Source organism: Berghia stephanieae, chromosome 15 (assembly GCF_034508935.2).
Source record: "Berghia stephanieae isolate SIO BIC M18660-M18661 chromosome 15, UCSD_Bste_1.3, whole genome shotgun sequence".
NCBI lineage: Eukaryota > Metazoa > Mollusca > Gastropoda > Nudibranchia > Aeolidiidae > Berghia > Berghia stephanieae.
Genome location: NC_088374.1, coordinates 23752259 through 23773484, shown reverse-complemented (window position 1 = coordinate 23773484; position 21226 = coordinate 23752259). Strand labels below are relative to the sequence as shown.

General features: G+C 36.1%; 1 protein-coding gene across 3 annotated transcripts; it reads left to right on the top strand.

The window, feature by feature from the left end:
• Positions 1-952: 952 nt before the first annotated feature.
• On the top strand, positions 953-19884 carry LOC144960668 (uncharacterized). Of its 3 annotated transcripts, XR_013642914.1 has the most exons (8): positions 953-1076; positions 1777-1883; positions 6013-6223; positions 8985-9201; positions 10389-10446; positions 15265-15437; positions 16271-17580; positions 17622-19884. XR_013642914.1 is itself a non-coding variant. In XM_078893948.1 (7 exons), exons 2-7 carry the CDS (start codon positions 1822-1824, stop codon positions 16399-16401), a joined length of 852 nt encoding a protein of 283 aa, XP_078750074.1. In that variant the 5' UTR covers positions 953-1076; positions 1777-1821; the 3' UTR covers positions 16402-19884. The 3 variants fall into 3 exon arrangements, 2 of the variants coding, with proteins under 2 accessions (XP_078750074.1, XP_078750075.1); XM_078893948.1 differs by having other exon boundaries at positions 16271-19884; XM_078893949.1 differs by lacking the exons at positions 953-1076; positions 1777-1883 and adding an exon at positions 3101-4003 and having other exon boundaries at positions 4213-6223; positions 16271-19884.
• The last annotated feature ends 1342 nt before the right edge of the window (positions 19885-21226 follow it).

Genomic DNA, 21226 nt, shown 5'->3' with positions numbered 1-21226 from the left:
ACTGCCATATTTATGGACAATAACGATCTATTATTATTATTATTATTATTATTATTATTTATTATTATTATATTATTATTATTATAATAATAATAATAATAATAATAATATTAATAATAAAACAATAATAATAATTATTATTGTTATTATTATTATTATTATTATTATTATTATTATTATTATTATTATTATTATTATTATTATTATTATTATTATTAATATTATTATTGTTATTATTATTATTATTATTATTATTATTATTATTATTATTATTATTATTATTATTATTATTATTATTATTATTATTATTATTATTATTATTATTATTATTATTAAATTCCATCTAAATGATCCAAATAGAAAACTCAGTTGATACAAATTGAATCATAGAGAGACGACTGGAATATCCAGAAAAACACTGCCAAACGACAGCACCATTGACGCGATCCCTAATCATTGACTGAACTGCTCTGGAAAGGATTGCAATTAAGTTACTTCAACCCAGGTATGTATACTCATAACAGAAACATGTGCTGTTTATGATTCCTTGAGGCAGACAGACAGACACACACACATATCCACACAGAGAAAGAGAAAGAAAGAGAGAGAGAGAGAGAGAGAGAGAGAGAGAGAGAGAGAGAGAGAGAGAGAGAGAGAGAGAGAGAGAGAGAGAGAGAGAGAGATGGGGTTAAATTAAATTAAATTGTCTCCAGGAGCCACAACCTGCGGAATGGGAAACAACTTGCTAAATGTCTCTTGTCATACAGACAAACTTGCTTGCCGAACTTGAATCCTGAATGTAGATTTTCCCCCTTGTTTCAATGTTTACATTTATTTTTGCGCATGGGAACTCAGTTAATAGTTTACACTATTGAGCCATTGCTTTTACCCGATAACTACTAAATAATGGTGACTAAAATTCACAAACACCGTAATCAATCTAATTATCAACGACTTCCGACCCGAGATTCCGGCATCCGGTTCTTCATTTTTGCGTCGTTGTTTCACTCTGAAGTCTGAAGTACGTTAGATCATCGTTTATATATTATATAAGCAAAAAGAGATCATTACTGAGGGTGAGTTAGCTAAGATCAAGTCAAATAAATGAACGTATAAAAGTTTTGATAAAACTAATGTCCTAGTTGACAACGATATTTTGCCATTTATGTCGTCAAGCCAGAGTCACAGCCGCAGAAGACTGGACTGAGTTGAGGCGGAGTCGAGGTCGACTGCTGTGCAGTACTGTAAAAATATTAATTTATTAAATTAAAATAGTTACTTCTATTTCTTCCCTCTGAAAACTACGAATTTTTAACATTTCAAGTAGGCAGGCCTGCTCCAGTCCAGTGGCCGGCAGCAATTCAGCCCCCCCCCCCCCCCCCCCCCCAATGTCCAGCGGGAGACGATTACAAACTGGCTAAAAATAATAATAAAATCAAAAGAGAGACGGAATGGAGATACTGAGTTTAACTTTCTCAAGTGCACAATGATGGGGCTCGTTTCAAGCAGAAATAAGTCCCGATAACCCTTACATAGTACATGGCTTCCCTTACTTCGGACAGAGCAGTTTATACAAGATGGAAGTCGGTTTGGCATTTGGACGATTGCTTTTTTATCAGGTTCTCATCAGTAATCAGTATCCAGTGGAAGCGCCTGGTGTCTTTCACTTTCAGAGGTTTTGATGGATTAGTGCTTGAAAAATAATCTGCTTTATGAGATAATAATGCAAATTCTTTACCATCAAATGTAATCCTAGTGATTTATTTCTAATTTCAGAGCACCACTTGGACAGCCATTCGTCCAAGTTCCTTCCAATACACCATGAATCAAGTACCCACTAAGATTGTGCTTAAGAGCACTACGAGAATGTCGCTGAACGATAGGTGAGGAATTGCGTGGAGTTATGCACATAAAATGATGCATGAGGATTTTATGCAAGCCAACGTCAATGATGGATGATAGAATTGCTGTCTACTGTCAGCATCAAGTTATTGGATCTGACTTGGACTTGTTGCTTTAGATTGAAGCTGGTTCACTGGTCTAATGTCTGCCAACTGGAGAAGAATCTTTGGAGAGGAGAAAAAGATAAAGGGAAATAAAAGTACAGATAAAAAGTTGTGAAGAAGATTAAAAGTAAATGAGAAATAAAGAGAAAGAGTTTAGTTGACCTGAAGATTGCATGTTGAGTTGAGAAAGCAGTGGTCTTTAGAAATTGGGATGAAAAGAGGTGATGGTCAAACGATTGTCATTGTCATTTTTCTCAAATGAAAGAAAAATGCACGTAAGCAACAGATTTGCTGTGGAGAAATTTTAAGATTGTTGCAATGTTGTGACCATGTTTGAGAATGATGGAGATTTTGTTAATTTGAAAGTGAGAGGAGACTGGCCAGAGAAGTGCAAGAGAGGGTGGGAAGGAAAGATGTTGAGTAATCATAGAAAGATGGGTGGAAAGTTAAACGATGGGAAAGTATTGGAGGAAGAGAAGTCTTGGTGGCCGAATGATTTGGTAAAGTATTGAAGGAATGAATTGATGAAGATAATTGAGAAAGAATCAGGTGATAAAAAGTTAGAAAGTGAAAAGATCAGATGCTATCAGTTGGTAAAGAGATTTTAAAAAACAAACCTAGGTGCATAGGAGTTAAAAGATTGTGACATCCAAACAAACCCCCAAAAAAGAAGATAAAAATGGGGGGAAAAGATTAATAGGGCTAATACTTTTTGTCGTGAAATGTTAAATGTTGGTGATGAAATGGAAAAAAACAAAAAGTAATGAAATGGGATAGAAATATCAAATTTTAGATGTAATCTGAATCCAATTTAAATATTAGATTTAAAAGATGGCATGAAGAGGAATGTAGTTTTATCTTTAAAATTGATGAATAGTAAGGGATTGGGGAAAGATAATTGCAGAATTGATGGCAAGCATGAATTTGATGAGATAAATGGAAGACATGCTTCATTGACCCCCATTTCAAGCAGTCAAATCGATCTGGATAGATTGAGAGAAGATAAAGGGATGTTGTTGTTGGATCAATTGCCTGTGAAAGAGTATTTAATTGAATGAAGTCTGCATAGAAACAGCAGTTTAGGTGCGATGGAGTTTTTTTTTTTTTTGAAGAAGTTATAATGGGTAAAGTGCAAGTTAATACTTCTAAGGAGCAGTTTTAGAGAGATGGGTGGGAAAATGTTATAGTTTGAGGGCAACCTTGACAAGTTGTTGATGAAAGTGAAAGTCATTTGCAAACTGCCCTGAAGTGTGGAACAAATTGAGAAAGTTGAGGAAGATTTGAGGGTGGATAATCTTGTCTCGAGGAGTTTGAGATGAAGAAGATGGGTGATGATTTGGTCATCAAAGTTAAAGAGCTATTTGAAAAGAAAAGAGCATGGTGGTTTGGTGAAGGAGCAAGTTGACGGCTCTAGACATAGAGCAATTTGAGAGAATGTGATGATGACTTTATTGCCGTTGAGCAATAATGAGAAAAGTCCATAAGTTTATTGAAGAAGGTAAAGATGGAAGATGTGATAAGGTGATTACCCGAGCCTAAAGAGCAATATTATGGAAATGGAAGAGCAAGTTTGATAAGATGATGCTCGAGGCAGTGAAAAATTGGGTATCCTGGCCATATATATTTATATCAATTTTGAGACGATTTGATGAAAGTGAAAGTAAAAGAAGAAAAAAAAGATTAAAGATCAATAAGGAGAGAGAAAAGAGAAAGATTATAGCAGGGTTAATCATTCATGGTTAGGTATGATGATGATGGTGAGTGGATTGCCCAAGTCATTGAGTTGATTGAGCAGTTAAGAGCTTTGTCTCGGTTTGCTAAAGGAGTTTGAAGTGGGTAGCTGAATTAAGATATGCTGGAATTAATTTTGAAGAAGTGTGATGATAAATAGCATGTATGCAGTTAATAGAGCAGTTTTGAGAAAGAATTCATGGTTGAGTTGCTCTTTGCATGACATAGCTATTTGAGTTTTGATGTTTGGAAAGATAGCTCTTGAGGTGGTTTGTGGAGATGTTGAAAAGTATGCTTGAGAGAAGATTGACGTGGGTAGCTGAATTAAGATATGCTGGAATAATTTTGAAGAAGTTTGGTGATGAATAGCATGTATGCAGTTAATAGAGCAGTTTTGAGAAAGAATTCATGGTTGAGTTGCTCTTTGCATGACACAGCTATTTGAGTTTTGATGTTTGGAAGGATAGCTCTTGAGGTGGTTGGTGGAGATGTTGAAGAGGTGTGCTTGAGAGAAGCCTGAGGGTATAATATGTGAATTGCGGAGGTGAGCCGAAGAGGAGCCAGAAGTTATGAGAAGCGAAGTGTTTAAGTGTGCTTGAAAAGAAGCTTACAGTCTTACAGGCCTCTGTTGCCAAAGTGATGGGGTGAAATGCTTGCAATGGTAAGTTGAAAGTGTCAACTACCAACATATCTTGGATCTGAGGCTAGAGTGCCTTATGGTGAAATTTCAAGTCCAAATATTATGAAATGACACACTGTTTGTTGTCATTGAATTACATTGGAATATGATGGGCCAAAACCCTGAAGGAGTCGGTCAAGTGCATGTGTGTGGTGCTTAAATCGTGGAGAACACTGATATTCTGGAATCCTATCTCGGACGCCAATCTTTTGGACTTTTATCTTTCATGAAGAGAACAAAGAACATTTATCACGTTTATTATCGTCACTTCACCAGAATTGACTGCCTGACAATTTCATTTATTTTGAGTTCCATTAAAGTATATCATCATGTATGATCGTGAACATGAAACAATTTACGAAATAAAAAACTTCACTGTTAGTCTTACAACGAGATGCAAGATTCAGCACACTGTTCGTGATTTTCAGGAGTTTAAAATGAAGTTAAGAACATATCAATACTACAATTTGTTCTTGATACTCAAGATATATATCGATTGTAGTTAGGACTATCCAGGACAATGATTTCGTGCTCATTTTGGATTATCCAAAAAAATAATAATTTGACAGCATTTGTTTCGAGGTTCAAGGAAGATGTTAGTGTTAGATTATATTTATCAGAATATTTGTTCAAGACAATGAGGAGTCAATGTTCGTCGAGCTTCACTGATTTAGATTTTTCATTTAGTCTTTGCAGTGACTTTAAGCATCAAGCATCTTTTGTGATTAAAAAAAGGGCACTTTTTAGTTTAGGTCTGCTCTGTGGTCAAGGTTTGAATTTGACAATATGATAATGATAGCATTTTGTGTCTGACAAAACTGTCATCATCGGTAGATGGAGAATATCGTTTGTCATGTTTTCATCTTGGAGCAAGGTTTCTGCTGGACAAATCTACCAAATTTCAGTCAATAAAAGTCCATTAACTATATTTTAAAGTAGACGAGTATGGACTGAATTATGGTGAGCCAAACACGATAAGCACATGCACGCACACACACACATGCACCACCAACTTGATCATGGTCAGGGCACCGGCTTTTACTTTGGTTGGGATCAATTAATTCAGCTACACTTGGGAGTAAATGCAATGCTTTTAATACTTCAAACCTTTCTTCATGATGGCATAGAATACAGCAGGGCCTCTGTGTTTCCTAAACCAAAGGGATCCTTTGTCATTGTCATGGATGACTTCCTGCTGTATATTTCCACTCAGCTTTAAGATGCCAGATCTTTTTTTGACACCATGTCAAAGAATAATTACAGCTGTCACCTGATTTTTTTTGTTTGTTTGTTTGTTTTTTTCAACGAGTATATGCCAGCATATGACAACACTAGTGTTGTACTTACTATACGCCGCTGTATAATTAAAATAGATTCGTCGACCAATTTCATCATATTTTATCCTCTGGCTTTTGATGGATCAAAGCATGTGTTGCAAACCTGGATAGAATAGCAATGAATTCAACATTTTTATTTCACAAGTGTTGAATTGCATTGCCAAGTGGTTCTGAATGCTTGTGTTGTATCACAACACCATCATCCACTATCAATCAACTCCTACCAAGCAACCAATGCCATCATTTTCTAAAATACTAGGTTCTCGAACATCATGCCGTCTGTACAATCTATTCGGGCCAACAAGGCGGCCGAGCACCAGGCCTCGAGTGCCAACAGACGCCTGGCCCAACAACTGGCCAACCGACCAGGGATTACACAGAATCAGGGCAACAATATGATGTACAACAACAACATGAACATGAACCAGAACAACAACAATATGAACAGAAATCCGGGACGAGGAAGACGGGTGAGGTCTGCTATATTGCTTATTACTATTACTTTTACTTTTTACTCTTATTTTTCAATTATGTGATGCATATTTCTTAAAATCATCTCACTCTTACTTTTTCTTCTTGTAATTCTGCGTTATTGTTTTAAAACAAATTTTTACCTTTTTTTTTTCCTTTTTAAATTTTTTTTCTTCCTTTGCAATCACCTCAATCTTTACTTCAAGCCCCCCCCCCCCCCTCCCCCCCCCCCCCCATCCCTTCCTCTTTTTTTATACCTGTCCAATCTTCCCTTTTCAATTGTTTAAAAAAAATCAACCGGTCAATTCAATATATTACAAGACTGTGTTGATGTGTCACAGGTAATTATAAATTGCCTGGATCCTTGACACATTTCTGTCTTATTGAGTATTGATGGCAGTTAATGGCGGTGTAGAGTAATGATGAGAAATAAGGTGTATGGGGAAGTGCCAGATCAAAGCAGGGAATTTGCTCGGCTATGCGGTCTTGTACTTGTTCATGGCATGATGCTTGTAAGGCGTTCTAATTTTTGCACCAACATAAACAATGCTGGTGCTCATTTTACACACGAGTATGGTAAGGGAATGTGAGTTGAGAGCCTTTTCCTTGAACCAAGGATATAACGATCGAAATACGAGTGTCACACCCCTCGACCATATAGACTTATCCTCTTCGGGCCTTGAGGCACATAGGGCATCCACCAGACCTCTCCATTTTTTTGCGATTGGCTGCTTTTGCGGTGGCTGTATTCCAGGACAGGCGGATTATTTTCTCTGAACTAGTCGACTACAAGATTCAATAGGATTGCCAGTATTTCATGAATGCAAGATTTCCGGCTTTCTGAAATTTATTTTAATTTATTTCGGGCATCTATATAAAACCTCAACATAATTCCATTTTGAGGCAATATGTCATATTTCAAAGTAGGTTACAGGTTACATTTCAAAGTAGGTTTTAGGATTTTTGACTCCCATAGTGGGCAGGGAGGTATGTCTTCTACCCACCTAGATCTGTTTTCCAATATGCTCTCTATCTTTGTCTTGGAATGAGATTACAGTAGAATTACTTTAAACCGAAATTTTGGGGACCTTCTAAACCATTTCGGTTTAAAGACATTTTGGTTTAAAGCAAGTTCCCGTTTTGCGATGTTTTTCAAGGGTAGTAACGATTTAAGAAATTTGCTCATTTAATCGTATCATGGGTTTCCCGTTAAATGTAGTGGTTGAATAAATGCCGTCTTCGTAACCATTTTAAAAATCATAATTTTTTTTTTTTTTTATGTTAGTATTATTTTTTTGGGGGGTGTGTTTTAAAAATATTTTTGGGAGTTTTCGTTTTCAATTCAAAATTGTTGAAAGAGTTGAGGTCGGAATGCCGTGTTTTTTACATATCTCCGTCTTAATCAACATTTTTTTCATCGACTTCACATAGTATTTTGATTTCAACTCCAACATGTAAGCACAATGCTTTCTTTTAGACATCTTTTAGTAAAATGTAAAGCTAAAATAAGATCGAAAGTTCTTGTGCGATAATTGATAATGAATGATGCGCAGCTACTCAGAGGTGAAGTGAAATGGAAATGAAAAGGCGTGTCAATGCTAAGCTGTCTACTACACACCTCTCTTTTGTTGAAAAGCCATTAGGTTCAAAGGCCTAATTACATAGAACCCCCCCCCCCCCTCTCTCTCTCACACACATTCAATCAAAGTGGAAATGAAATGGCATGTCAATGGTAAGTTGTCTCCCCCCCCCCCCCCTCCTTATTGTCGTGTTGAAAATCCAGTCAGTTCCAAAGCATCAATACACATCTACACCCCAACTCCCCCTCTTTCCTCATTTTTCGCCTGCCAGTCACCCGTTGTCTTCCTTTTCCAGTCTGCGATCGTCGTGCTGGCCAAACCCAAGCGCAGTGATTGAAGTGTTTGCCTACCCCCCACCCCTCACCCTCATCTTATACTTACGCTCTTTGTTTTAATATCGCCGGGCATTATTATGTGGGGCCACCTTCCCGAATTTTTGAAGAAGAATAGAGAGAGAGAAAGGGAAGGTGCTCTCAAGTTGTTTCGGTTTAAAGAAAGTCCTTCTTAGAAGTATTTCGGTTCATCGTAAGAATTAGTACAAAGATAATGAAGAAACGAGTACAATTTATTAAATTCTTTGCGGTTTAAGGTATTTTTCGGTTTAGCTTCTTTTGGTTTAAAGTAATTTTACTGTACTTGTTTTTTTCCCCAGGCCCTGGCCAGAAACCCTGGCTGGGAGGGAAACAGTCAAATGTTTAGTTAAGAGTTTTGGGAGATGATATTTTTTTCCCTTGTAAATCATCTCTCTGTTATGCACTGCATTATGTTTCTTTATATTATTTATCATTTGTAAAACATTTGAGACTTTTAGTGATCTCAAACTAAGTACTTTGATGGTGTGCTTTTGGAATCTACACTTGTTTCTTATTTGAACCAATTCCCCTTTGTCTTCCCTTTTCTTCCAGTGCTTTATTGTAATTCTAGAACTTTTTACTATCCCATTTTCTTTCTTTTTACTGGCGCTGATGTGACCTTAATGTGTTGCAAGCGCTGTAAAACCCTTAAAAACAAAAAAAACTAAAACAATAGGCTTTTTGAATTTGTTAGAATGGGATTTCAGCCTTTTTCGGCCTGCCCTACTTGCACCCATGCAATTTTGTGTAAATGCTTCTTTTTGAAGTTAAGTTTCATGCTCTACCATTGAGTCTAATAAATAGTTTTATCTCTTTGATATTTTCAGGGAGGAGGAGGAGCTCCTATTCAAAATCGAGTTGGCAGGGGTAACATCAAAGCAAGACTGACACTTCCTGCCAAGCCCAGGGGTGGGAGTCAGAGAGGTGGTAGAGGCGGTGGCAACCAGAACTTCAACAATGCTAACTTCAACAGTAATAATAATAATACTAATACCATGACATCCCCGTTCAACAAACAGAGAGGCAGAGGAACGCTACCATTAAGTAAGTATTTCCATCTTGTTTTGATAACACATCCAACTCGCTTTGAATTGTTAGTTCTTTAATTTTTATCTAGATATTTGACAGTTGAGTAAGCTATTGGTAAAGGCTTTTTATATACACTTTTTCACCATCTGTCTGCGAATCAGACAGAACTTTGATGTCCTCGTAGTGTCAAACTGTCCAAAATAATTGCACACAAAAAAAGTAGTCCTCAAAGCTGGAGTTTATCCCAGTTTCTATAGCGTGAAGAAACGGATGATAGCACTTGCTTGCTGCCCTTTTAATAATACGCTAATCAGTGGTGTATCGTTGTTGATGGAGATGTCAATTTGTCAATTGTAGACAGTGAGTTGGTACGAATCATTGCTCTGCATAGTAAGACATAGTATAGTCTGTGTCAGCTAACACTAACACTAACAGGGACTCAAAACACGAAAAGCTCCATCCTTCTTTTTATCTGTATGTCTTATATATAATTTAAATAAGAAGAGGATGTGATAGGGGTAGTCATAGTTATATCTGTCGCTTTTGAAAAATGAGACTGTTTTTTTTTTTTTTTGGGATAAAATTAGTTTAAGTTCAGATTTTCCTCCCGAGATTCAAAATTTAAAAATCCCCTTTATTTGAGAGTTAAATAGGTGAAATATATTTTATGTATCGTTATTTAACTAGGGCTCTGAGACCAAAGAGGAATGCTATGATAAGTATATAAGTGCGGCTATGTGGTCTTGTGGTATGACATTCGCTTTCGGATCGGAAGGTCCTTGGTTCGAGCCTCGTGCTCGGCGCATAGTTGAGTCCTTGGATAAGACTCTTTACTCACTTTCTCTCACCGTACTCAGGTGTAAAATGAGTACCTGGCTGTTAACTGTTAACAGCGTTGTCTTTGTCCGAAAAATTGTAATATCGCCTAACAGGCGGCTTGTCCCGTCCTACGTATTAAATGGTGCTGTTGACCAGGGACTCGTTGTAAAGTGCATTGAGCACATTTAGTGGATGTTGCGCTATATAAAGCTCAGTTTTTATTTATTTTTTAAATAACTGAAAAGATGCCGCTTTTCTGAAAACTTCATACATACCCTTGTAATAATTTTTATTGGTGGCAGTGAAAGGTTGATATTATTATTTATAATATTCTTCTGTGTTTCCAATCACATCTCACAGTTTATTCTTTGTATTTTGTATAGGAAATCCCCGAGGTCGTGGTGGACAACGAGGTGGAAGAGGACAGCAGCAATTTAACAGGTATGTTATAGTTTTAAATTACTCAACCCTAACACCGACTATATCCGTAGTTTACCCCGGTTACTTTTACCCCATGCTTATTTATTACATGTTTATGAGACAAATTATAGGCGTAGTATCAGAGCTAATGTTTTTAGTTTTTACATGTTAATGGTAGTTGAATAAAACTATCTATGCACATGTTCATTTTTGATACTTTTTCTCCAATTTTGAAAAGTAGCAAAAGACTCTAGGATTGAGTGAGTTAAGAATTGTATAGACCCACCAGTTTGACAAATGTATATATGAATAATGAACCTATGCCAGTCAATGGACACACAGAGCATTTTAGGTTTCTGATATCAATAACTGCAATGAATTCTTTATGTCTTTTAACCTGGTTCAGATTCTTAGGAATGTTTTCATTGATTGTGATAGTATTTTCAAACCATGACACACAATGAGACTGAATATGTGTCAGTGCATGACATAATCAGCCGGTAGGTGAAAATTTTGGATTCGCACTTTTAAAAAAATGTTTTTTTATTTTCTGAAAGAATATGCTCCCCAGAGCATTTTAATCTTTATTTGAAGTAAATTGGGTGATTTTTCATGAAGTTCTGGTCAGATGTATGGGAAAGGTATCCAACAAATTTTCTCAAAATTTCACACTTTTCAACTAGGCTTGCTGTAAAAAATAGAAGTGAAATTAAGTAGTAAAACCAATAAATAGAGGTGCCTAAAATGAGTCAATAAAATGGAGATAAAGATAAAGGGAGTAAATCTGACTCATGAATGAACAGCACAAAACAAAAGACATTTCGGCCTTTAGCCTTTTTCTAGTAAACACAATATATATATATATAATTTATATTAGATCGTCATAATAATATAGGTGAAAATGTTTGTGTCAGAAGCAGGTATGCATTAATTGTTGGATACTCATATTTTCTTTTTGCGTCTCTTGACCAGAGGCAATTCCGATGACTTTATGAACAGAGTTCCCAGTTCTTCTAGGGAGAAGTTCTCCCGATTTAGAGGAGGTCCGCACCAACGACCTCCATTTCAGGGTCAAAGTTCGGACAGGTTTGCTGCTATGCATACATTGGCATGCAGCCCATAACATTGTTACTGATAGATTGACAGTCAGACAAATAGTGTGCTGCTTATGACCTATTAACTGAGCTAACTATTTATGATTTGAATAAATGAGTATGTTTGTGAGTTATAAATATATTGTTTAAGCATCCATGGATTACCTGTTAATGTTACCACTAGATTGTCAAATGACATCCGTCCCTCTCTCAATGTTTTGTTATTGTTATTTATATTCAAATTCTTGGAATGCTCAAATTTTTTTCTTTTTCTTAAAAAAAAAAAAAATCTGAATCAGAACGGATAAGAAGATAGAAAGGCCCATGTCATGGCCTTAGGGCCCTTGAATGCATATCTATAATAAAACTAGCACAGTGGAATGAAACGATAGGTTTTTAAGAGGTTAGCTTAATATTAATCGTCTGATTAAAACTGTTGATGTCACTTGGTAATGAATTTGATAAATTTCAATCCTAATGAGAGGGTTTTTGGAAGTTTCTTGTAAACCTGTTTGATCTGTGGTATTACAATATAATGTTGGGGAATCATGACGGGTGTGTTGTCGCTTTTCATTGTTTAGTCAAGTAATGTGACCCTCAAAATTTGTCTTCCATGTTCTAATGATGATGATCTGGGTGGGGTTCCTGACCTCCCATAGAGGGCAGGGGGGTACATACTGTGTCTTCTATCCCCTAATAAGTTTTCAAACATGCTTTCTGTCTTTGTCTTGGAATGAGATTACTTGGTTTTGTCCTGACTCTGGCCGGATACCCAGGCTGGGAGGGAAACAGTCAAATGTATAGTTAGTTTTGGGAGATGATATTTTTTTTCCTTGTAAATCATCTCTCTGTTATGCACTGTATTATGTATTATATATATTTTATTTGTAAACATTTGAGTGTATTCCTCTTAGTGGGGACTGTGCCTGTGTCTGGATGAGACTTTTAGGTAATCTGATTAAGTACATTGGTGGTATGCTCTTGGAATCTACATCTGATCCCTATTTGTTCCCAGTTCCCCTTTGTCTTGCTTTCTCTTGGCTGCTTTAATTGTAATTCTAGAACTTTTTACTTTCCCATTTTCTTCCTTTTTACTGGCGCTGATATAACCTAGATGTGTTGCAAGCGCCTTAAAACCCTTTGATGCTGGAAGTTAAAGCTTGTTGAAGGATTTTGCATTGCATCCCCTCAAAAAGGATCTGTATTTTGTGATGAATTGCTTTGTGCTTTATGTTGCACCTGTTCTCATTTTATTAAAAAATGTGTGTTTTAGTGTATGTGTCCCATTACCCACAACACACATGACAAAGAGGATATAAAACAAAGAATAGCAATAGCAAAAAACGCGTTCCATAAATTGCGACCAGTTGTGTCAAACAACAACCTAAAGTTGAAGACCAGTATGAAAGTAGTAGAAACATATGTTATAAGTACCCTTTTATACGGTTGTGAAACGTGGACGCTTGACAAAGAATGTACGAGGAGGTTAGAGGCATTTGAGATGTGGGTGTATAGAAGAATGTTGAGGATATCATGGACAGACAGGTATACGAACGAGGAAGTGTTGGAGAAAGTGAGAAAGGGAAGAATATTGATCGATAACACCAGAAAGAGGCAGTTACGGTTTCTGGGACATGTGTGGAGAAGAGACGGAATAGAAAAGTTGTTAACATCTGGGATGATCGAAGGAAAGAGCTAGAGGAAGACAAAGAATGACTTATTTATATAACCTAAGAATGGCCAAATGTGATTTTAAAAGCAACACAGATTTCATGCGCACCGCAGAGGATCGTGATTCGTGGAGACAGTTGACGGGCAACTTGTTCAAGAGCACAAGCCACGATGGATGATGATGATGATGATGATGATGATGATGATGATGATGATGATGATGATGATGATGATGATGATGATGATGATGTCCCAAGCTGAATCGACTTTATCAGAAGTTGGTCGAAGTAACGCAGTGTAAACTTGAGACTTTATTTTTACACTTTTTTTTTTTTTTTTTTCTTTTTTTTTTTTTTTTCTTTTTTTTTTTTTCTTCACATTTGTGTACAAGCTATGTTTTATTTACCCTAAAACTGATCCTATGTGTTATGCAATTCGAAATCTCCATGTTTGCAGAGCACGTTTGAGCCTCCTAGTTCCCCCCTTCCCATCAAGAGATATTATCAGGAAACCAGCCCTTGGTATTTTTTTTTGTTTTCCACTTTTGTTTACCCTCTGTACAATCAAGCCATATTGAACAAAGAATGCATGAGAGTTGCAGATGGAAATAAGCCGTAATTTACATTGTTTTAGTTTGAGACATATTATTTCAACTTTACTAACAATGCATGACAGAAGAATCAGAATTCAGTGAAAATTTGCAATAAATTTTTTCAATTTTTGTGTGTTTCTGTCCACTGTAAATTGTCATATTGTCTGATTACAATGTTTTCATTCAGCTAGGGTTGAGTAGATGCTTTATTTGAACAAAGAGGTGTTGAATTCAGCCCCTGCTAATTTTTTCACAGCCATAAATGATAAGCTGTCACTGAAAGGAGAAGGTCTAACCGTCGCATTCTGTGAAAATTGAGTCATTCTACATTTTGCTGTTCATTTCATTTTCAAAATGTATAAAAATTATGGTAGACAATCTATAGAAACAAGCTCTTCAAAAATGTCAATTCTGAGGTTAAAGGCCTTCTGGGAAATGATATGAAATGTAACGTGCAAATTTTACTTTAAAATGTTGTGAAATTACTCAGAAATGATCAATTCTATTATTATTACATACCTGCCAAGTACCCCGATAAAATCGGATTTACCCTGATTTTTTCTTGATTTTTACCTCACCCCGCCGGATTTTGGGAAACTCCGATTTTTTAATTAATGAATTTTTAAAAAAATGTTTTTCTCCAAATTTTTTTTTTTTTTTTTTTTAAATGGCGAAAATGAATTTTTACGATGAGATGAGAGTAGGCAGCTCTGCACATATCAGTTTTGTTCCAACTATTTTAGGGACTTCAATTCATAACCAAATAGTAAAGAATAGAAAGAGCAAAAGCTGATGATACAAGGACTAATTTTTATTGCCAGTTTAAAAGAAAAAATGATATTTTTTTCTATTTAAATAAAACTCATTTAGGAGTTTTATTCTTATGATCTTTGTGAGAAAATACATGCAAGGCTGTGCAAAAGCTTACTTTGAAAAGAAAAACTATGGAAATAATTAGTCTTTAACAATTTTTCTGAGAGAATAGAGACAAATGATCCAAAATGAAATGAGAAGTTTGCTCCAAAAGAATGCAGGAATAAATTCTCAAGGTGTCCAAAAAAGGGTGGGCAAAGTCATTAGTCTTGTTAATCTTTTGGTCCCAATGAAAAGAGCTCTGAATTTTATGATGTAAATTTGCTTTTTTTTTTCCTCTTAACATTGCTTATCCCTATATTTTTCCCTAGACTCCTTTTTTTTTTTTTTTTTTTTTTTTTGAAGAAGCCTCCTATTTTTTTTTCACTATGGGTTGGCAGGTATGTTATTATGAAATGCCCATTTTCATGGGAAAGACCCAAAACACCTCATATCAGCCATATCTCTAAAGTACTTCCAGGGACACGCGGAGTGGACTCTTTCCCTAGAGCATCTCACACATTTTACCTCTACTTAAAATAAGCTTTGACCATAGTCTTTGTCAGTCCCTTGTTTGAAAAAGTTTGATGTTTAAGATTTATTGATTGTATTTTTTTTTTTTTTTTTCAGATATACTGGTCAAGCCACAGGAAGGGGCGGAGTCAGGGGTGGCAGAGGTGTTGGTGGTGCTGGTACCAATCAACGCGGAGGCGGAGTTAGAGGAAGAGGAGGGTTTAACAACAGAGGAGGTCACTATTTTAACCGTGGTGGTCGTGGAGGAGGCAGAGGAGGTCGTGGTGGCGGTAAGAAATAATATTTTTAACAATTTTGGGGGGGGGGGGGCTTTGTAATTTTTAAAACCTGACACTGACCAAATGAAATTACTAGACTTGGCTACTGCCTAGAAAAATTTCATACAATTACGAATTTTTGGCTCCAGATAGAGAACTGCATTGACGTTTTTGATTAAATAAATCTTGTTGAAAAGGAGAGTCTGGTTGCTTAGAAACTGTATTTGGGACTTTGAGCATATTTTGATTATGCTGAGGGCAGATAATTGATTTATAATGTTAGTCCTTTTCATATTTTTTTTTCCCCTTGGAAAGTACGAATTTTTTACTTTTCAAGTTGGCAGCTCTGCATTACAAGGCAACGATCACCAAATGAAAAGGGAAAGGCTACGTTTTGATCTCACAGTTTGTATGGTTGTGAAATGTCAGCATTTGTTTTTATTCCAAGTACAGTGGAATCCAGATAAATCCAACACTGTTGGATCAGGAAGATTGGTCCTGACGGGAATCCTTAGCTGGAAGGGCAACAGTCAAGTGTATAATACCTTTTTTTTTTTCTTAGAGATGATTTTCTCCCTCTTGTAATTCATCTCTGTATTACATGCTTGTTTGATTATTAGTTTTGAAGATATTGTCGTTTGCAAACAATGGAATATCCTTCGTAGTCGAATCCTATTTTGTCTTGTGTTAAGGAGTGGTCTCTGAACTCGTTGATTTTTGGCGTTTTGAAAATTAATGAAATTTTGTTGTTGTTGTTGTTGTTGTTGAAGATTGTAATTTAAGAAAAATTAAATTTTTCAAAAACCTCATTTTGAAACTGTTCTTCATTGCATTTCCTGTGTCAGGTGCTGGAGCTGGCAGGGGCAAGCCATCCATAGAAGATTTGGATTCCCAGTTAGACCTGTACATGGCCAAGACCAAATCATCCTTGGACACAGAGCTGGATGCTTACATGGCCCAGGTGACGACGGACTAAATGGATGGACTCTTACAATATAGCAACTATGGACACAAACCGGCCGCTTGTACAGATGACATTACTACTACTACTTTTCTCTTTTTTTTTGTTTTGTGTTTGGGAAAAGGGGAGTGGTGGAAGAATATTGGAGTAGTAAAAAAATGTTTAATAAAGTGCTTGTAAATGTACAGTTAAAATATTTTCTTTTTTCTACGACTAGTTATTTTATTTTACTAAAAGTTGAAAAATAAAGATAGGAAAATACATGTTCTTTTAAATATTTCTTTTTAACTTAAAAATTTTCTATTGCAATTAACCTGTAAGTAATGTCCACCCCAAAGAATAATTTGATAATAATAAAACATAAAGGAAATGTGAATCTTGCATATTTGGTTTTTGCACAAGTCTCCTTGACCAGACCTTCTCTCTGTCTATTCAAACATCGTTCAAGTATCGAATAATATTTTATTGTTTCCAGTGCTGGTAAGAGCTCTGTAAGACTCCTTTTAAAATATTCACAACGAACCAAAGAACAAATTAATTACAAAAGAACAAATTAAAAAAAAAAATGTTTTCTGGGAAATTGCAACACTTGTTTTATGTATATGGCGTATCGAGGTCTGAGGCGAGTTTTATATTTATAATTGTTTTTTTGGTTGTACAGGTTTTGAGAAACTGGTTCTGATTGTGAGTGGACGTTGATGGATGAGGTGGGATGTGGATCAAACATGTAGACATTTGAGATTTTAGTTCAATTTGTATTTTGTATGGGTGTGTCTCACGCTGTGTGTGTATATTGGTTGAGCTGGATGTGTCTGTCTGTGTGTTAAATGGCACAGATGACTATTGTAGTAATGTAATGTAATAATTAATTTATATAGGGTGCAGAATCCCTCAAAAATGCTCTAATGCGCTACACATACAGAGGCAATAGGTATCACCAAATGCAAATATCATTACAGACTACTCAAAAGCCTGCCTAAATAGTTATCCTTTTCAAAAGTTGAGGTGATTTTGTCAAAAAGGGACATGGTAGTATGTATGAGCGAGTATAAATGTGTGTGCGCATATGTATGAGTGTGTATAAATGTGTGTGGTCTGTTGTGTACTCAATGGGTACTGTAGTGTTGCAGGGTATATGGTTAGAAGTTGATTCTGAATTACTTTTTACTTTAGTCATCATCATCTTTTTTGCAAGTGATCATTATTGTTTCGTCGTCTTCATATTTTTACTTTAGTAATCATCATCATCTTTTTTGCAAATGATCATTATTGTATCGTCGTCTTCATTATCATACAACTGTTGTCAGCATCATCCTCATCACCCTCATTACCTCCTTCAACACCTTCATAATCACCGTCTTCAGCACCATGAGGTTCATTGGATTACATTACAATGACTTATTACATGACTATACATGCTTTAATACTCGTTGAATAAAATATGTACCTGGATGTTTTAAGATTTGTAGTGTGCATACAAAAGGGCATTGTCTTTTTTTTTAATGTACAATAATATTGAGCAAATCGAAATGAAAATCTGTGTCGAACTTTTGCTCTAGGCAAAATAATGGTTTTTTTACCCATTGGGACACGGGGTACCATCGTACCTGTTTACAGTTTCAATCTAGTCTGTTCACCGTTATCATTTTCTATGTTCCTCTATGTTCCTGATGTAGAATAAAGTATTGCTGTTTGCCAGGGATACTTTGTAAAGGGCTTTGAGGATGTGGAGCGGATATTGCACGATTTGAATGCTCAAGTTCTTGATTTTTTTTTTTCAAAGAATAGTACCATTTGTTTGGGTAGGGTTTTTTTGTCCTCCCGTAGTAGGCAAGGTCACCTACTGTGTCTTTTATCCTCCTCTATATCTGTTTTCCAAATTGCTTTCTGTTTTTGTCTTGGAATGAGGTTACTTGCTTTTTTTTCATTGGGCCTGGGCCTGGCTGGAATCATTAGCTGGGAGGGAAACAGTCGAATGTATAGTTAATAGTTTTGGGAGATTATATTTTTTTCCTTGTAAATCATCTCTCTGTTATGGATTGTTTTATTTTTTTTATTTTTAACATGTGTTTTGTAGACATTTGACTGTATTCCTCTTAGTGGGAGCTTGTGCTGGTGTCTGGATGAGACTTTTAGGTGATCTCACTAAGAGCATTGATAGTGTGTTCTTGTAATCTACATCTGTCCCCTATTTGAACCCTTTCGTCTTTGCCCAAGGCGTGCCTTTATTCTTTGCTGCAAGAGGAAAAAAAGACTTAGATAGCTGCTGGGTGGGGATCCTGACCTCCCATTGCGGGCAGGGAGGTACACACTGTGTCTTCTATCCTCTTATATCTGTTTTCTAACCTGCTTTCTGCCTTTGTCTTGGAATGAGATTACTTGGTTTTGTCCTGGCCCTGTTCGGAGTCCTGGCTGGGAGGGAAACAGTCAAATGCATAGTTATTGTTTTGGGAGATGACATTTTTTTCCTTGTAAATTGTAAATCATCTCTCTGTTATGTATTATTATTATATTTCTTTTGAATGTATAATGTAAGCATTTGAGTGTATTCCTCTTTGCTGGATTTTGTGCTCGTGTCCAGATGAGACTTATAGGTGATCTCAAACTAAGTACATTGGTGGTATGCTCTTGGAATCTACATCTGATCCCTATTTGTTCTCAGTTCCACTTTGTCTTACTTTCTCTTGGGTGCTTTTTAATTGTAATTCTAGAACTTTTTACTATCCCACTTTCTTCCTTTTTACTGGCGCTGATATAACCTAAATGTGTTGCAAGCGCCGTAAAACCCTTAAAAACAAACAAAACAAATCTATGGGGAATCCCGTGCTTGTATCTAGGTTGTATTTTAATAATTGGTCCTAGACTAGATTGGTGAATGGATCGGATCGGATCTACTGCTAGAAACTAGTCCCGCTCGTCTTTTGTTCTGAAGCATTACAGATTAACTCACTCAACCCTAACACCGACTCTATCCGTAGTTTACCCGGGGTTACTTTTTTTTACCCCATGCCTATTTATTACATTTTTCTGAGACAAATTATAGGCGTGGATTCAAAACTTATGTTCTTAATGTTTACCTACATGTTAATGATAGTTTTATAAAAATATCTATGCACATGCTCATTTTTAATACATATTTTTCCAATTTTGAAAAGTAGCAAAAATCTCTAGGATTGAGTGAGTTAAGTCAAGTCTTTTTATTTTTTATTTTGGACTATCCAATTAGCTTCCTTTTTTCTATTTTTTTACTGTAGCGGGTTTGATCTTAAAAGTCAGGTTACAAATCCGATGAATTTCATAACAATCCAATGTGTTCTAATGTCCAACCTCTTTCTTAGAGAGTTGTAATTTTAATCTCATTAAATCTTTTTGTAATCTTATTGTGAATATGAACATTACTGGAGTACATACCACTTTAATCATTGTTTTTATAATCATTTTCATCATCATTTTTAACTCCCCTTTTAAAAAAAAAAAATAAAAAAATTGACAAAGCCATATTGTTTCTTTTCATTAAACCAATTCCCCTTTGTTTCACCTTTTCTTTTGTGCTTTAATTGTAATTCTAGAACTTTTTACTATTCCATTTTCTTCCTTTTTACTGGCGCTGATATAACCTAAATGTCTGGGTGGGGATCCTGACCTCCCATAGCGGGCAGGGAGGTAAATACTGTCTTCTATCCCCTTATATCTGTTTTCCAACATGCTTTCTGTCTTTGTCTTGGAATGAGGTTACTTGGTTTTGCCCTGGCCGGAGTCATAGCTGGGCATAGTTATTGTTTTGGGAGATGATATTTTTTTCCTTGTAAATCATCTCTCTGTTATGTATTATTTTATTTGTTATTTTGAATTTATAATGTAAGTATTTGAATGTATTCCTCTTTGTTGGATTTTGTACTTGTGCCCGGATGAGACTTATTATAGGTGATCTCAAACTAAGTACATTGGTGGTATGCTCTAGGAATCTACATCTGATCCCTATTTGTTCCCATTTCCCCTATGTCTTACTTTTTCTTGGGTGCTTTATTTGTAATTCTAGAACTTTTTACTATCCCATTTTCTTCCTTTTTACTGGCGCTGATATAACCTAAATGTGTTGCAAGCGCCGTAAAACCCTTAAAAACAAATGATTGCGTGCTACCTTTTGGATATGGTGCTGATCTATGATAAACCTACTATGTACTTGCATTGGTCTGAATTTCCCTCAGGGCAAGGGTACATTGGTTGCCCTGGACCGTGAATTCTCTTCTATCTCAATTCAAGTCTTCTCTGGGTGGGGTCCTTGACCACCCATTGTGGGCAGGAGGTAAATTGGTATGTCTTCAATCCACTATAGATTGTTCGAAGATGAAGTCACTCAGGTCTTTGTTATTATTTTTTGCCATCTGCGTTTATGAGTAATGCTCACTGAACTGTATTAACCCGACTATAAACGTTCATGGATACACACAGTTGTGTGTGTTGGTCCGTTATACTTCCGGATGGCAATGTTATGAGCTTCTTAGCCAAGCGCATACTATCTATATGTTTTCTGAGTTGCTTTCTGTCTTTGCCTTGAAATGGGATTACTTGGTATTGTCCTGACTGTCCCTTGGCTGGGAGGGAAACAGTCAAATGCATTGTATTAGTTTTGGGAGATGAATTTTTTTCCCTTGTAAATCTTCCTTTTTTTTACTTGCGCTGAAATGACATAAGCGTCGCAAAACCCTTGAAAACAAACATCGAAGTTCATTGGTGGTACGCTCTTGGAATCTACATCTGTTCCCGAGACTCAGTATGCCTTTTACTTCTATACCCTAATATATTTTTCAGCATGCTTTCTGTCTTTGTCTCGGAGTGA

Coding starts and splice junctions, on each gene's coding strand:
- LOC144960668 (XM_078893948.1), top strand. CDS start 1,822: ATGAATCAAGTACCCACTAAGATTGTGCTTAAGAGCACTACGAGAATG. Junction 6,224..8,984: donor ATCCGGGACGAGGAAGACGG/GTGAGGTCTGCT, acceptor TGATATTTTCAG/GGAGGAGGAGGAGCTCCTAT. Junction 10,447..15,264: donor GGACAGCAGCAATTTAACAG/GTATGTTATAGT, acceptor TTTTTTTTTCAG/ATATACTGGTCAAGCCACAG.